Raw genomic sequence first — 19,231 nt, forward strand, 5'->3', positions numbered from 1 at the left:
AAAAAGAATTTCCTCATTAAAAATCTCAGACGTATAAGATTGTATAATTTTACACCAGACAGAAACATGGTGAAAACCTTCTATTCTAACAAGAGTTACCTCCTCTGCACTGATTCCATCTGAAGCTTTGACCATTCCGTCTATACACGTGTTAATGATAGGGATGACACTACGCTCTATGTCGGCCACTTGCTTCACCACTGACTTTATTTTATTGATTCTGTTCTCCTCCATATTTTGTATTTGCTTTAAATAAAATTTACATGTATTTTCAATTTTTAATATCATTTAATATTATTGAGGAGAGAACTGTGTTGAGAGAATTGCTTGATTACGTACCTGGAACACAGCTGGCATATGTTGTGTGTAGTGGTCTCTCTGGAATTGGTTAGTTTGCTGTAACTGAGCAGCATATTCATTCTTACATTCATCACACTGGTTGTTCTTTATCATCATCTGATTTCTCGTCTACAAAATAAAACATCCTCTTTGTAACTTCATACTAACTGAAAAATTGTAACAAAAAGCACATATCACAGAGCTTTTTTTTTTGCAATAGCTGCTTATAGAGTCGACTTTTATCCAGTATGTCTGCAAACAAAATCATTAAAAATTAATTTTTAACTTCAATTTCACTAGTTGAAAAAAATATATGTAGGTTATTCCATACCACCAATTAGAAAATTTTCCAAATTTGTACATTGTTGTTTGTTTTTTGGGTGAGGACATGAAGGACTTCTACATGTAAGTGCAATATGGGAAATGCAGTGTTATTTTAGTGAAATGGTTTTCTAGGTTTTCTTTCATAAATGACAGGACAGTGTCAGACTTTCATGTGTTCTGAATGCAATGATAAACTTGAAAAGATTTCCAGTAGAAGTCATACCCAGTTTCTCTTCTGTGGAGACAATATTCATGTAAGATTTAAAATCTATGAGAATGTACTGTACTGTATGGCGATAATTCACTTATCATTCATTCACAAACCTTCTCCACTTCTGCCCTTGATAAATTAATATCTGCGTCAGCTTTTCTGTAATCTTCTGTGGCCTTCTCTGCCAATTTAAAAGCCTTTTCATATTTGCCTTTACTCTACAAAATAAGGAAAATCACTCTCAAATTAGAAAAAAAAAACAAATGTTTTAATTTAATAATTTATGATCTCCATATTACAGTGGAGTGTGTCCCATGGTAAGGCATATCATTCATAAAAGAAACAGGCACTCAAACAAAACTTGTCAAAGGCATGACTGAGCCTGACTGACTGAGCATGATTGCGCCTGACTCACTGAGCATGACTCAGTAACTGCTGGCAACAAGAGGGATGAAAGCAAGACAATTTTTGTGCTTCCTCTGATTTTTTTTATTACATAATTAATTGTCTCATTATAGTAAAAACCTGTGCATTTCAACAGTTTACATTAATAGACACACCTTTTGAAAACTTCACTTTTTTCTTGGGGGTGGGTGGGGGGTGAGGATACATTTTTCGTATGTTTTACATTTGATCTGATCGACTTGTATACCTGCAACTACTGTAAATTACTTTCAGTTTGTATGGATTTTATTTTCATGTAATTATGCGAGACTGTCTGCTTGTGAAAATTTCATTCTTGCATATTTTAGTATTACTAAAGATTATATACAGCAATGTCCAAAATTCAGTCATTTATAATCATTTATTATTTCATTATTTTTGGGGGGATGGGGGTGGTAATTTTCTTTCCCTAAAGATTTTTATGAATATCTATTTCACTGCAGTTCTTTTATGATCATAAAACAATGTTTAGATGAGCAGACAGACTTAGAACTGCTGAGTATAAAAAATCTTTACCTTTTCTAATTGGCTATGTGATGCTTTCAGTTGATCTTGAACTTTGGCACCCTCTTGTAAATCCTGAAAACGTGTGATTATATTTCTTTATTTTTAACTTTCTATGTATAACTTATACTCTCAGCCTTCCAAATTTATTTTTTAACTGTAGTTATCTTTGCTTACTCTAAATTTCATACGACTCAGAATCTCATATGATTCTGACTCTGTTTAAAGAAAAATAGTGGTCTTTCTCATTTTTGTATATCTGCAATTTTCTATTGAAATTTAGTGGTCAGAAAAAATAAAAATTAAAATGGAAATTATTCTTTTCCTCTTACCTTTCATACTGCCAGTCAATTGGAATCAAGAAAAACAGAAATTTAAAGGCTACCAATCAGAAACACAGTTGTGCATCACATATTGGCTTTATATGGTTACAGTGATATTTTCATCTTTAGATTTGATTCCTGATATCTATCCCTCAGTTGTTCCACTGTTTATTGTGATATTTACCTGTTTCCTCTGTGATTTGATATTTGATATCTATCTCTGAGCTGTTACAATATTTAAAGGTCATAGGAAACGATTCTTAACATTAGGATTTCACTTTTTAAACCTAAAGCTATATATGAAAGAATGTTAAATTACGAGTAGTAATATTTTTTGGCCTTTGTTCTACTGAAAAATAAAGATGAAAACTTTTCCATTTGTTACTTTTCTTACCCGCTTATCGTTCTTGATTTTGTGGTTTTATGACGTCACAAGAGCCCACTGATGTAAACAGAGCATTAGACTAATGTATTTCTACCAAATTTTTATCTAGTTAATTTAAGCTATTTTTGTAAATATAAATGTGTCTATGTTTTCAAGTGAGTTATCTGATTTCGTAGTTCAGTCATTTCAGTTTGATCTAGTCGTTAATAAGGCACGGCAACTCAAAAACGGGGGCTTTTTATCGGATGATGATTCTGATGGATATCCTATATAAATTAAGCTTAAATTAAGCTACAACATTGATTACTTACTCTGCATCAAACCTTTAGAAACAAAAAAATATTTCCTTGTTTAATACACATATACGACATTTCAAAAGGATTCCATCATCATTTAAAAAAAGAAAGTCGTTTTTTATTCCAAGAAAAATTGCATAATGCAAAATAAAATAGAATAATTTATTAAAAGTGACCTTTTCTGATATGAATAAAAATTTTGATTAAGCTTATAATATTCTGTTAAAGAAAGAATATGACACTTATATGGGGAATATCCCTAATGTGAATCCCCAAAATAAACACGGGGCCGGTGGAATTGAAGTCCATGATAAACGTGAACCACTGAAAATGCCAGTGTCTTTGAAGTTTCGTTTTCCCCGATCCGAAACACACATATTGCTGTAAAAACGATATGGCAATAGAATCTCTGAGTTTATGACATGATCGTATTCTTCTATAAAAAAATATATATATAAAGAAGAAATGTTGAGCCCAGAGCAAATGAGATTGTTACGATGCCGATACTTTGTGCAGACACGGTTTGACTCTACAATATCGAATTTTGAAATAATCGGTATGTAGTAGTAAACAGTACAGTCCGTGATCAGTTTGCAAATCCATCCATCATTTGCGAGACTACAATTTTAATATTAATGTTCTTTTTAACAGATGATAAAACTTCTGAAATTATATCCTTTACAGAAAAAAAACATAAATATAATACACACTGGAAAAATAAACAGGTTTGTATACGATGATAAGTACTGATCTTTGATAAATATTTTAATAAATTGACTGGAAAGATACCTACCTTTTTCGTATTTTATGTATTAAATTTTACTAAATTAAAAAAAAATGTCGATTTCTAATTCATTCAATATCTACATTTGGTAGAATCCTTATTCTTCATAGAAATATTTCCACATGTTAGAGCTGCTTTTTTTTAAATGTCGTTTGTACTAACTCCCATATATACAAGTTTACGAATAGTTCTTGCCAGAGTTGTTTTTAACCCATCTGCAGTGTGTTTAAAAACGACACGATTATTTCAAGAACTTTCAATTACAAAAAGAAAGAAATAACAAGGGGGATGGGAGGGGGGCGCCTGAGATCGGGTATTGGTGGTGATGTTGTACATGAGTAAGTGAATATTAAGACATTGTCAAATGATAAGAATTGATTTAATTATATAAAACAGTAACACAAGAAATTTTTTTCTTGTTTTTTTTTTTAAAGTCATGTGGTACTTAACGCAGCAGGTACGTATCGTTTGTCAAGAAAAGTGTCATACTGACAGTGTTGGACTCTGTGTGAAAGTAAAACTATGTTGTAAATAAATGATTTCATAAAAACAACTGCCCTGGTTATGAAAAATGAATTCATTCTCACTCTCCCTTCTTTCTCTCTTCCGATTGCTTTATTTTTTCTCTCAATAGATCGAAGTGTCAAACGATGAAAATGATCACATTTTGATTGACAAAACATGCAAACATCTTGCAAATATGCAATGGAATTTTTAAAAAGAAATACTTGCTTGTTTGAAGATCGTATATTTATACTAGGTTTTAGCCATGATCATGATATTCTTTAAAATTAAGCTGCAAAATGACATGATAGTTTGTAAACATTGCATAGCTTTGAACAGTGATTGGGCCTTACTGACGTCATATGCTAAGGGAGATAAGCAATGTTAGTCAAAGTGAATTTTCACGACTGAGTAATTTTGATCGACTGTTCTGTAGCTATCTTGCGTAAAAAATCCAAAAAACAATTTCAGTCTTATTTTACCAGCTCATATGAACTTATTCCCATATGTAACTCAATATGTTCAGGTAATTGTCTCCTATGACCTTTAATTTTATTATATCTATTACCTCTGTGATTTGAATTCTGATATCTATCCCTGAACTGTTACAATTTTATGTTATAATATCTACAGCTGAATTTCAGTATTTCGAATACCAATTCTTGAATACTATGGATAAGTCAAAGTGATTTAGAAGTCTCAACCACTTATTCTTTAAGTATTTTACCCTCGATATTTTGAATCCTCAGACATCTCTCTGTTTTTCCTGGTCCTATCGAGTTTGAGATAACAAGATTTGACTGTATTTCCTCCATGACTTAATTCCTTTTATCAATCCCTGAACTGTTACACTGTTTACTCTGTCATTTACCTTTTCTTTTGATTTCTGATATCTATCCCTGAGGTAGTACACTGTTTACTGTGATATACACTTTTCTCCTCTTTGATTTGATATCTGATATCTATCCCTGAGCTAGTACACTATTCTATGTGATATTTACTTGTTTCCTCTGTGTTTTGATTTCTGATATATACTCCTGAACTAGTACACTTTTCACTGTGATGTTACCTTTTCCTGTGATTTGATATCTGATATCTATCCCTGAGCTAGTATGTTCTATGTGATATTTACTTGTTTCCTCTGTGTTTTGATTTCTGATATCAATCCCTGGAGATCTTTAAGCACTTGGCTCTGTGTGTTTTCTGCAATGACTTCATGTTGACCTGCAAGGTCATGCAGTTCCTTCAACATCTCCCAGAATTTGACAGCCCATGAGTACCTATAAATAAAGTTTATGATTATTGGGGTGTTAAATAATGTGTACATCATTTAGATACCCTTTCGTGAACACCTATGAAAATTTATAACTAACTCAAAGTGTCATGAAATATATTACATTCAGTAAAAAAAATCCTAACTTTTTAAGAAATGATAGGTCCTGGCTGCTACAGATGACCTCCCGTTAATTGCTTAATTTTAATTAATTTTTTGTGATAGCTGTTCTGACTTACTGTTGAAGTTCTTCTTCTTCTTTCTTTTTTGGCTGATAATTTTTGACTAGTCGTCTGAAAGAACAAAACCCTGAATTAAACATGACCGATAAACATTTGATTTGTATTCAATATTTATTTATTCCATAAACATGTTGATAACAAGGGAGAAAAATCTGCCAAATAGAAGAGCAGTCTTCATAAAAACTCACTAGCCTGATGTCTGAGGCTAGTTAAAACTGTTCCAGAAGTAAGCCCAATGGGCTAGTGAAACCAATAAACCATTCAGAAGACAAATACAGTAAAATATTGAACTGTTTAAATTTCCTATGCTGTCATTGTCATTATGACAGATATTATAAAGTGTTTTGGGTACGTATAAATATATCCCATACCTTCAGCCTTTAACAGTTCATAGGTGAAACGTGACACAGAAAAGCAGAAACACAGCAAAGGAAATACAGAAAGGAAATAATTTTAACATTTTATTTATATTTCTTTGGGCTACAGTAAAAATGTCATATCCATTAGCCCTATTGGTTAATGGCTTAAAAAAAGGATTGGAAGAAAACTGACAAACTGACTTTAAGATGATTGACAACAAGAAAGGTTTTAGTCTCTCAATTAGCTTAAATGATTAAAAGGTACTAGTAATCCACAATTATGTATTATAATAGACCAACTGAACTGGTAACAGAAATATCAACAATGTCCTGTCAATTAAATTCACCACAAGAAACAAAGTACGAAAATAAACAGGCTATTTTGACATACATCTACATGTCAAGTCACTCAAAACATATATATAGCCAATAGGAACATAAACAATGCACTTATGAAAATTCAGGTTCATTTCCCAGGCACTGGATACTAGCCATTGTAAATATTACACATAAAATGTAATTTTTTAATGGTTGTATCGTCAATGCAAAGTTGGTAAGCATAGGGCTTATAGTTATGTCCTGTTCACACGGAGAGTTTAATTCGAATTAAACGTAAATTACTGCGAATTAAATTTGATCCGCGTTCACACGGAGAATTTAATGCGAATTAGTTTAATTCGAATTAGTTTACTGCGCATTAAATTACTTCGCATTAGCTCCGTGTGAACGCTAAGCGAAGCTAATTCGAATTAAATTTTGACGCATGCGTAAGGGCAGAATTTAGTCTAAGACCACTTGTCGGTGGTCAGATATAGTAACTTGTGCTATTTTTGAGTGGAAAACAAAGGAAAATTATGTTAATCACTAAAATGTGTACAGACACTATGACATTATGTCAAATGTATATCTACTGTGCACAATATGACGTGATTTGTAAATGACGTCATAATAGCCTCACTGAATAGCCTTGTTGTAGAAATAAAATTGTAATTCGCATTAGTTTACTTCGCATTAGCTGTCGTGTGAACACAATTTAATTCGCATTAGTTTAATTCGCATCATTTTACTTCGCATTAATTTACTGCGAATTAAACTCTCCGTGTGAACAGGGCATTACTTTAGAATGAACCTGCTCAAAAAACTTTAACCTGGTCACTCATCCTGAAAATTTAGTTCAAATCCAGCATCCAAAGCAAGTCCAGTAGTGTGCATCCAGAATCCTTAGATGTATCATCCAAGCAAGTTTTGTCAACATAGGGCTTATAGTTACTTTAGAATGAATCTGCTCTAAAAACTTTAACCTGGTCACTCATCCAGAAAATGTAGGTCAGAACCAGCATCTGAAGCAAGTCCAGTAGTGTGCATCTTTATAGAGACCTGCTCCAAAACCCCTAACCTTCTCATTCTTTCAGAGTTTATGAAAACCATTGGTCCTAACTGAGAGAAGATCGAAATGTCTGATGCAATTCGCCATATTACTGGTCTGCATGACTGATTATTCTCTGTCTTAATAATCCTGAGATTTTTGTTGTTTCTGAAAAGTTTTGTCTTTATGTCATAATCTCAAAAAGGCTTTAGTGAGTACACTTTCCAATTTTCTTCTAAGAGTTTTTTTGTACTCTGGTCTACTGCGATGTCTAACAGACAATAGACAGACAGTCATGCCCATACTATGACAATACAGAAACAGTCTGAAAGCATTTGAAGGTTTGAAATATTTCCCATTAAGTTACAAAGGATATAGTGAGAAAATGAGCATTATGCCAATAAAAACACATAACCCTTACAAATGTGAAAGTTGTCTATTCTTCATATCAGAGGCTTAGAAAATACACACATATATCCTTTTGCTTTCAACAAAAACCTTTTTGCTATTTTGATTAGACCTTTATAGATAAAAGATGCATTCAACAAAATATCAAATACTAAAACTTTAAAACTGAATACAAGTTACACTGAAGCCTAATTTTAAAACTGATTGCTTGATTTTGCATATTACATGTACTTATAAAATATAATTATACACAAACCCCTTCTGCTTTTCTAATTGCTGTCTTAATCTGGAATAAGCAAGTCCAGACTACCAGGATCATGGAGCATTCTTAGACTAAAGTCAAAATTTCAGTCATTAATAAAATGAATATTTTTTTATTTTAAACTGACACTTGAAAATCAAAATTAACAACATGAAAGGGAAACATTTTTGTTTGTTTGTTTATTGTTTAACGTCCCTCTCCAGAATTTTTCACTCATATGGAGACGCCACCACTTGCCTGTGGAGAGCTGCAAATTTTGACCTATAATCGGCACTTATGGCCATTGAGCAGTGAAGGATCTTTTTCTTGCCAGCACCTACTGCGACACGGGGTCTCGGTTTATATGGTCTCATCCAAAGGACCGGTCTCCATGTCCCACAGTGAGATTCGAACCTGTGACATAAGGATCATCTCCTTACTCAGCGACTCTAGAGTGAATGCTCTAACCACTGCACCACATGGGCAAGAAATAGTTTTTAAAATCATTCCAAATTTTAAGTTTTTTGGAACAGTTTTTAAAATCACTCCAATTTTTAAGTTTTTTTTATGTAATAAAACTTGATGACTTTTAAATTTGGTTAAAACTGCTTCATGGTCCCAGGGCCAAGACATTAAGATGGAACAAAATTTGAAGCCCCAAAGCTTGCTTATATCAGTATATTTGACACTTGTAATGACTTACTTTAGATCACTGGCATATTTGAGTTCTATAGAACACCTGTCTTTGAGGAAGTGGGTGAATCTCTCGCAGAAATCGATGCCCTTCTGTGTGTGTGTGGCTATGGTGTCATACTGATCCTGTTAATTAAAACATTAACTAATTAAATTTTTAATTTACAGAGAGTAGTAAGTTACAGTTATCACCCACCTGTAAAGGTGCAAAGTTACAACTGCTCTTTTTTTCATTCAAAATTGTAACTGCATTACAAAAAATTAAAAAAAAAAAATCTTACCACTTAGAAACTTAACAGACGATAAAAAAGTTTTTCATGCTTATTTTTAGAGATCATAGTTTTATATGTGAAAACAATCTTGCTTGCTTTGACGCTATTTTTGGTTTCAATATATTTTTTTTTACTTGTCAGAATTTTGGAAAATTTTGCAATATTTCTCATGAATTACTTGTTATCCCTTCATCAAACCTGAAAAGAAGGGGGATACAAATGAAATATTTGAAGTGAGAGAGTGAAATGTTTACATAATCCTGCACAGTTGCCGGGGCATCAAGAGCAAGAAATGTTATACATTTCCTGGTATGATTAAATATGATGAGACATGTATCCATGGTGTCAGTTACACCAACTTACTATATCAATGTAACAGAGAGTCATCATTGATAGACATCCCTTTCCTTCATTACACAAAACCATTTGTGCCAGCATTATGAACAAGAAGGGCAAAGTGTAACTTGTCATAAGTGTGCCACATTTTTGTATATATTTGTGCTCTGTACCATACACATTGTTGTACATTGTGCAACACTCGCACAAGGACCAAAACACCTTCCTCAATCATCTCATACAAAATGATTGGGGCACTGATTTTCAAGATCTTCAAGTCTATTATAAAGGAAGTAACCATTCAAACTGTACTTATTAGAACTCAAGAACAATCATTGTCTATTATTCATTTCCTTCTAGCAAAGAATCTTAGCCAAGCCTATATATTTTGGCATGTGAACTGTATGGTACCAGACTCATTTTACATATATGCAGGGCTGTCCCTAAGAATTGAAATAGAAGGGGACATTTAAAAAGTAGAAGGGGAACTGGGGTTCCTCCCTTAATGGGGAGTTTAGGAGGAATACTGAAATAACTGGGGGAGGGAGGGGGGTGTTACATCATTATAGGTGGGGAAATTCCTGAATCCCCCAGGTCTTAGAGACAACCCTGTATTTGATTATCTTAGTTAAGAGGTTTTAAAAGATCTAGCTATGAAAGATACCTGAAGTAAATTGTGTTGTCAAAATTCTCATGAACAAGGTTTTGCAATGTTGGGAATTAATAATGAAATATTAAAAAAAAAAAATGTCCGGGTGTACATCCAAATCAATATACAATAAAAGTAACAGGTGGACTAAGTTCAGTGTACATAAAATGTCATGTTAGTTATTACATATCAATATAAATCTAACTATTAAACACATGCTTACACTAAGGAAATAAACTCTGTCCTTAAAATTTAAAATAAACATATTGTTTTTATCATATTGATAGTTCCTTCCTTCCTTGTGATTGAATATAGTGAAGAACCTAATGGAGGGATTTTATATACTTAATACAAACTTCTTTTTCATTGACAATTGTTTTCATTTTTTTTTATATCCTACAAAGGAAGTTTATTTTTCTAGGCACAAGTTCCTGTATACTTTATAATCTGTTAAAAAAAAAAACAAAAAAAAACAAAAACAAAAAACCTTGCCTCCAATGCATAACCAACACAAACAAACACATTAAGGTGGTACCAAGTTCATACTGGCTTTGACATTTTTTCATACAGCACTGAATTTCATTAGTTAGGTCTGATGGGTAGCATGCAGGAATTAAGAGCCACATTAAAATGGTCGTTCAGTCGAGTTTATCACAGAAACAGAGCAAGTACTTTATGGTATTCTCTGCTTGCTTTAAATCATTCCATCAACTGCAACCATGGTCTTTATCGTGGTGCTTTTCTAACCAGTGATAATGTATCTGATCTTTGTCTTCCTACAGTTGACCTGTAGCTTGTACTGCAGACAGGACAACACACTTTTGGACAGAGATAACGAGACATTCAAGTGACAAGTAATAGTTTACAAAGAGCTTATTTCCCAGAGAGTTATGAAGTAAACAACCCAATAAATCCAGCCATAATTCCAACAGTTACATGTAAAGGATGGGGTCCTTTGATTCTAAGAGTTTTAAAAATGTTAAGTATGGGGACCTTTGATTCTAACAGTTACATGTAAAGGATGGGGTCCTTTGATTCTAAGAGTTACATGTAAAGTATGGGGACCTTTGATTCTAACAGTTTCATGTATAGTATGGGGTTCTTTGATAATAACAGCTGACCATACCAACCCAAGCAAACAGATGCAGGTCATTTGATACAGTTGATGAAATGTCAGACACAGATGGTAAGTCTGTGATTAACCTTCAGACAAAGGGGAAATGAGAAAGATTCATACTAAAATCATACTATACAACAAACATTTCTGCACTCTTTTTTTTTTTTTTGATGCACTAACTTTTTCAAATCTCTAAATATCAATTCCATCACTGATTGAGTTAAATGCAGAAACAAACATTATGCATAAAATGAATGACTACTCAGTTTATCAAAATACTGCTTATCAAAAATAATCGTTAATTAATATCACAAAATTTTCTGGCATATATTCCAAAGAAAATTCCAGCATGATAAAATGTATTTCTCAACAGAGAAGAAGACAAGAAAAAGCTATTTTCTTTACCACAAACCAGAAACTCCCTGACGTACACAAAAACAGTCGAGTGTGACGTAAAGCGATTTTGTGATTTCTGTATCTTGTTGCACTATAAAAGTCTTGAGCTTCCAAGAAGTGCATCTACCAAATTATCTGAGCCCTATCTATCTTGCTTGAAAGCCTAAAAAAGCAAATCATCTTTATATCAGTGATGGCAGCTAGAACTGAGTCTGTAAAATGACAGTTATCTTCCAGGGGCTAAAAACTGGTGTACTTGCTTCTTTCATTTAAGATTAAAAAACAATTAAATTCAAATTAATACAGTACTGTTGATGCTCTTCCTCCAGAATTTGTTGAAAATCAGAGAGAAACATGATCTAGAGGTACTTTGACTTGAAATATGAACATGCCATGTTTTTAACCAGAAAACATGTAAATGTCATCCAATATAATTAAGTCATGTGATACAAGCCTCCACCTCTTTAAGCAAAGTTAATGAGGTCTTCAAAGCATAAACTACACAGCATGTGTGTGACTGAAGTGCATGAAGTCAAGATTTGACCTTGAAAAGCCTAAGGACCAAGTCTGATTGATACAAAATACCACACTCTGTACTAATTATGTCAGTGTTATTAGAAGTTTCTGGTACAACATGTGTTTTATGGGTATAGAGAGATATTAAAGTGACACCATCGTCATACAAGCTATCATTTCCAAGAGAGTCATCCAAATCATACAACCATGCTGAATTTACATATTATGTAGCCATTATCATGGAAACTTATATTACAACCTGTGTAACTCTACTCCTTTACCCCCAGTCAGGTTCTGTATTAAAAAAATACCATACTGTGTAAATTATTCACAAAATTGTCCATTATATGCTTATTTCATGCACTTTATATTTGTCATAATGCCAAAAAATAAACATTTGGTTTCATTTACTGAGGAGAAGGAAATGTTTTCTTATTTTTTCTTATCAAATACAGAAAATATATTAAGTTAATAAACTTGATCGTTATCATAAAACACAGAAAACATGTGTTGGAATTTTTCAACATTTTGATATACATGGTGATTCAAAAAGAAAACGGAAAATGAAATACAGTGTTCTAGTCTGAATCTCACATTCCAAAAATACCAGACATATTTTAGTAATAATCATGCTTTGCTGCCTGCAGAAAATTTTTTGATCAATTTTCAGACATTTAAAGGTGCTTGGACACAGATTTGAAGTTAATATTTTCTCAAATTTTCTGTATAATTTCATGACTTATATGTTGCTATAGCATTTCATACTAAAATATAATAAAAATCTTATTTCATCTCCAAGTTATTGAAACTTCAAATTTCTGGACGCGTTTGATTGACACATCCTTGCACTTTCACAAATTTTAATTTTATTCTTAATACTTAAGAAAAGTGGCAATTTTGTTGTGTATTAATGAAAAATATTAAAACTATAATCCAGAAAATTCAGAGTAGAAATGTTCGAAAGCAAAACCCACTCACAGTATTGTCAGTCCGTGCTCAGTGGTGTGTGCAGACTTTAACAATTGAACACACCCGGTGAATCGTAAACATTAACAATAACAGAGCTCGTGCCCTGTTTACAAAAACAGTTTATGTTTCACGGGTGTATTCAATTTGTTAAACTCTGTATAGAACACTGAGCACGGACTGACGATATTAGTGAGGGGGTTTGCTTTCGCACATTTCTACTCTGAATTTTTCTGGATTATAGATATAACGTTTTTCATTAATACACATCAAAATCGCTTCTTTTCTTAAATATTAAGGATAAAAATAAAATTTGTGACAGTGCAAGGATGAGTTAATCAAACGCGTCCAGGAATTCGAAGTTCCAATAATTTCCAGATAAAATAAGTTTTTAATTATATTTTCGCGTGAAATGCTATTGCAATATGTAAGTCGTGATATTATACAGAAAATTTGAGAAAATATTAACTTCAAATCTGTGTCTATATAAGCACCTTTAAGGAAGCTCTAAACACTGCACACTAAAGAGTTCTATTTGTAGGGTAGTTTTATTGAGTTAGAGTGATCTGCCCTGAGATGAAAAATAGAATAAATGGGAATCTACAGCTAATGACACAATTTCTTATGAATTAAAGTATTCTTAATGTTATTTTAGACCAAGATTAAGTAATTGAATACATTATTTCCATTAATTTTCCCGATGCACGTAAACAACAGTGATTTCTGTTCACAAATAGTTCATGGTCTTTGAACATTTTTTCTGCAGAAATAAGGCGGGCATCCTATGTTGAAAATGAATTAGATACACTGAATATGTGTACCTTTATACGATATATTTTTCTCAAAGTCCAAAAAGCATTTTTCATTAGTGTTTAGAGCTTCCTTAATTGTAAAATGATTTTCAATATAATGTTCATATATTTTCAGAGGGCTTGGCTTTGTCAAATTTTGTAGGATTAATCTATGTTAAACTCAAATTTTCAAGGCATTTTGTGAACATTATTTTCAAATTTTTAAATATTTCCTGAGTTCTAAAATAGTTGCTAAAATAAATGAGATCAAAGTTCAAATGCATAATATTTCATCCTATCAATTTAAAATCATATGCATTTGGATATGCAAGAAAAAAATTAAATAAAACTAAGTTCAGTGCAAATGTTTTTTTTTTTACCTACATGTCTACTTGCTGATCTATGTTACACTGTCATTATTTGCTAATTACGTACACATAGATAGATATCTACCATCACTTGTTAACATCTGTGTAATCAGTGACTGTTCAATATCAGATAAAAGAATCATGCTGGGGCATATTATAATTTATCTGGACAAGATTCTTGCAAGTCCTGGTGAAATGCTTACGTCAACAGTGCCAATCAACTGTACCAATCAAACAAGCTTATCAGTTGTAGTGTTTACAGTCCCCCCAAGTCTGGAACAAATGTCAATAGAAAGGGTCCCAACACACAGATCCCACTCAAGGGAAGCAACTCCAGTCTATCATATCTATACAATACACTGTATCTGATTCACCACTTCACTTGATTTACTTAGAAAAATCCCAAGTAAATAATACAGTACTATAAAGTTTCTTATGTAAAATTTGAAATCTTGCAAATAAATCTTTTTTATCTACTGAAATTTATCAATGTTTATTAAAGACACAATTACCAATTTTAATTTTACTAAATACACTGTGTTGTATAGTACATGTGTACTGAATGTGATGAATGTCTATATTAAAAGTAAAGTTAAACAGATAATCCTAAACCAAACAGCTGTATAATTACTCAACAAAGGGATAAATGAGACTGTACACCAATAAAACCATCCATACCAATACACAGTCCACTATACATCAGGCCATTAAAGTGTCATTATAACGATGGGTTGTAACCTCTTCACAACCTCTGAGGTTAAAGGTCATGCTTGATTTCCTGCCTTGGGTGGAATGAAAACAAACACAGCCTTAGCCTGAAGAGACACAACAATGACTACAGAATGTGAGGAACAGCTATTGCAGCACCTTGGAAGTAGTCTGGGATACACCTTGGACATCCCCATTAAACACTTAACAGTGTAAAACTAACTATCAATAAACCAAAAGCTTTAACAAATCAATGTAGTCATTACTTCGTCATTAAACTAGTGTCTGGGTCAATATAACCAATAACATTCAACATAGGGCTCCATTTCTGCTTCAGTGATTGTGATTGGTACATGTGTCCATCAATTCAGGCCATTGTTGTGTAGGGTTCTCTGATCAATACACACAGTATCAGTTACAGAGCCATGGTTAAGACTGAGAACATATGGGCTGTGGTTTACTCCAGTGATGCAATAATGAATCTTGTTCTCATAAATAAACTGACAGATGTCCAGAGTGTTGCATGCAAGTTCATGTTGGGCATCTCTTTATAGTGTGTTTACAGTGTGTGTGTCACATGAAAAAGAATTTAAATATTTCACAAACATGCAAAAAAGTTAAATGATATCAAGGAAGCTGTAATAGCTGACATGTTGGCACAGAGATTTGATAGACTTTAAATCATGAAGCTGAAGCAGGCAAATCACAAAAAAAAAAAAAAAAAAAAAAAAAAAATCACAGAGAAAGATGACTCAGCTGATTAACCTAAAGTCTAGGGTCAAAGGTCACAAACTGATGATTGATGCTATATTGCAGACTGTATTTATAAACATGAATGAAAGCAAACAATAGACTAGTTGTAGTGTATGAATCATAGCTAATTACACATGGTTGCAAACCTTAATGTAAAAGCAATGATTCTTTGGGTGTTTGTGAAACATTAAATGTGATTGTTTGGAGTTGTGTGGGACTTGGAAGTTAATTTTGTGCTCATACGCTCCATCCTACTACCAAAAAAAAAATCATGAGGAAAATGCCTATTTCATTGTTACTAACTTGAACACTTTAACAAACATTTTATTATGTTTTACTTGAAGTAGGTCATAGAAATAATACAGCAAATTTCCTCTTGCATTTTTTTTTCATAATTATGACAGTGACTATAACATAAATTAACATATAATGTTGTAAAAATGGGTCTACTCTTTACAGTATTTCCTGTAAACATTGTTTAAGTTGAATCTATTTCAAAATGATCATAAAACCTGCTTTGGTGTTAAAGATACAGTATAAATAAAAATGTACATAAAAATCAAGTATCCCATTAGTTTAAAATTCTTGCAATGATCAAGCTAACAATCTTAAATAATATTGAACCACGCAGGATATAAGTCTTAAGTACGTGTCACAATGTAGGATTGGTACGTGAAAAGTATTCTTATCATAGCACAATGAAAGTTTTCCTTGGATGTACAGAATATTTCCTTGTAAAATAAACTAAAAGATTGATTTAAAATGTTCTTTCATTCAAATGTAGTAATTTGATTTCTAGCCACTGAAAGATAAGCCAAAAATACTGATGAAAAATTAATGGAACTTGCTACATTTTGAAATCTATAAAAAATAATTTATTAATAAAAAAAATTGCATTAGAATCATCTTTTTTCTTGTCTTCTTCATTGTAAAGTAACAGCAGTTACATCTACCTAATAAGTTCACCTTAACATAAGGAGTGCTAATTTCAAACTGGAATTTCTAAAAAAAACTTCTATGGTTTAAGAGATGTTTTAGGTGCTAACATAAAAGTGTATTTAATGACAATCTATCTTTATAAATAGAGCAATTGTGTTCCTAAACTTATGTCCTATAAAGCAAGTGCAGCGAGCTCTTACTACACCTGGACGAAGAGAAAATTTGGTCTGTGCACATCGAATCAAATGAATTTTTTTAGTCTGCAACCTTTGTACCCACAATGCAACAGAAATACACTTTGTTTTCATAACTGCGGTGCTGATCTTTGCCTTATATTCTCGTGATAACCAAAGAAAAGTTCAACAATAAATAGAAATTTCAGAGAGATAGATTAGACCCTTTTTGTTAAATATTTGCCTTTTGAGACTTTGTTATAAAAATACTTATTTCCTATGTAGTTTGTAACATGAGCTTTGATTGGTTACAAAGTCAGGTATAAATTTCCATACACCCAACTTGAGCCGGTTGTAAAAAAAAAAGTGACGTCACAATGCATAGTTTCTCAGGATAAAAAGCAAATAACGTCATGATGCATTGTAGGACGTAGTAAATCTTATCGATGGCTTGAAACACAGTTGATTGGACTTGTTTACAAAGAACTTATTTGGGTACATAGGAAATAAATTTGTTATCTAGGTCCAATCAAGGGTGTACGGGGATTTACCCTGGGTTGTATTCCATACACCCTTCGGCCTCAGGGTGTATGAAATAAAACCCAGGGTAAATCCCCATACACCCTTCATTGGACCTGGATAACTAATAAACTTAGGCCTACATAAATAAATTGTGTGTTTCCAGTACCCCGACCAACCATAAAATATATGAGCTGACCCTGAAAAATTTATCCGCGATATCTTTCCAGGAGTAAACAATTCCGGTTTCACTATTAGAAATCCTAATCTCGATCACATCCGTGTTTCAGAAAATGCATATCCTATACACATTAATCAGAAATGTTTTGCCAGTTTTTCCCAGGGAAAAATGGTAGCGTGCTTGCCAATAAAATGTTAAAATAAATAAAATATTTTTCCTACCACCTACCCTACTTTTTCTTAGGTTCGAATAGGAAACACACTATTTATTTATCTTGGCCTTACCAAATTTCCATCAGAGTTTGTTTGTATGGAAGCGCAGCGGACTATGGGTAGTTTGGCAACTTATATACAACATCTTATGACGTCACAGTATAGATGGTCTAAATGTCTTATACAGATTGAAGGGGCAGATTTAAGTTTGAAGTGAATAAGTGTCCAATAATATATTATACAGAACTAAGCTCGCCCCAACGGTCGTGCTGTCAACATATTATAATAAGATGATGGCTAAATACATTTGCTTGTTATCATGGTTATAAATTCATTACTGGAACAGGGTTCTCATTAACGCAAGAATCTGCGTCCTAGACGCAGCAAAATTACTTGGGACGCAAGGTTCTTAAAAACGATGCATCCGCGGACTCGTGATCGGACGCGTCCTCGTTAGCGAGAAAATTCGGGTGATTTCGAAAACGGGGAATTTAGATGTTAGGATTTGTCAAAGAAATATTTAATCGAAACCTTCCTGTAACTATCATAAAGTTTATCCAAGAAACAACTTTCCTTATACTTACTTCTCTTTTTTTTTAAAACAGGGATTGATCATAAGATATTTCATGTTTATTAGTCCATAGTCATAATAGTGTCGCATGCCAAACTCCGACAGCTGTAAACACACTGCAGCTTTTTTTTAAAAACACTTTTGAATCTTGAGTGTTACCTACATGTAGAAACCATAATTACTGCTTGTATACACAATGCGGCTTGATTACCTCGTGAATTTCACCCAGTGCAGACGACCGACAGGATTAGTTACGCCTCATTGCACATGACACCTGTGATTGTATACAGTCAACTTCTGGGTACTTGATTTTTTAGCTTTATAAACACCAAGTTATTTTTATGGCAATTGATTACGCGTGTATTTTAGAATATAGCTTGAATGCATTACCAGTTTATATACTTGAATATGTTAATACTGCGTAAACAAACTGATAAAATGATAAAGATTTTTATTGATGTTTGGATGGAAGGATACTGCAATAATTTAGTTGGGACTCAACATAATTTTTCTGGGACGCATCAAATTTAGCTGGGACGCAACCTTCTCAGAAACCTTGAGTCCTGGGACTCAAGTTAGCAAAATCCTAGTGAGAACCCTGCTGGAAATGAATTTTTTAGAAAGATATTTTCTTTAGGACGAATCATGTGTTCCCTCTGCAGAATAGTACCGAAACAAATTATTCTTTATCACAGAAATTTACTGCTTATAGTAAGTGTATGTGGACGTAACTTGAGTGTGTTTTCAGTGTTGGGGGAATCAAAAAATAACTGTTTTGAGATTATACTATCCAAATATTAGCATCATCGCTACATGATTATCAGTTTTTCACTGAGACTGTCATATCTGACCAAGTTTGACGCTTTCAAGCCAAAACACCACTTCACCTCATCACAGACTGGAAAAATGCCAACCATTACAAACATAAACAAATCACAAAGACAGAGTTTCAACTAAAATCACCATTACTACTTATGTCAGTATTATCATACTGTACGGAGAACTTCAAATATAAAAAAAAAAAATAGTTGCTTTGAACACAAAGCACAATACTCCTCGTTATTTTAC

The 19,231-nt window shown here is 32.8% G+C and overlaps 1 protein-coding gene across 8 annotated transcripts in view; it reads right to left on the reverse strand.

Annotated features, from left to right (window-relative positions):
* LOC133179079 (formin-binding protein 1-like) overlaps window positions 1–19,231 on the reverse strand; it is a 34,292-nt gene that overhangs the window by 14,791 nt on the left and 270 nt on the right. For all 8 annotated transcript variants that reach the window (XM_061313806.1, XM_061313803.1, XM_061313802.1 and 5 more), the window contains exons 2-8: window positions 8,707–8,822; window positions 5,627–5,680; window positions 5,247–5,394; window positions 1,835–1,897; window positions 988–1,092; window positions 340–468; window positions 100–246 (exon numbers count right to left, since the gene is read on the reverse strand). In XM_061313806.1, coding sequence (XP_061169790.1) covers window positions 100–246; window positions 340–468; window positions 988–1,092; window positions 1,835–1,897; window positions 5,247–5,394; window positions 5,627–5,680; window positions 8,707–8,822 — 762 coding nt within the window. The remainder of the gene's footprint in view (window positions 1–99; window positions 247–339; window positions 469–987; window positions 1,093–1,834; window positions 1,898–5,246; window positions 5,395–5,626; window positions 5,681–8,706; window positions 8,823–19,231) is intronic.

This window comes from Saccostrea echinata, unplaced genomic scaffold (assembly GCF_033153115.1).
Source record: "Saccostrea echinata isolate AGI-Se365-2 ecotype Australia unplaced genomic scaffold, CSIRO_AGI_Sech_v1 ptg000004l, whole genome shotgun sequence".
Taxonomy (NCBI): Eukaryota; Metazoa; Mollusca; class Bivalvia; order Ostreida; family Ostreidae; genus Saccostrea; species Saccostrea echinata.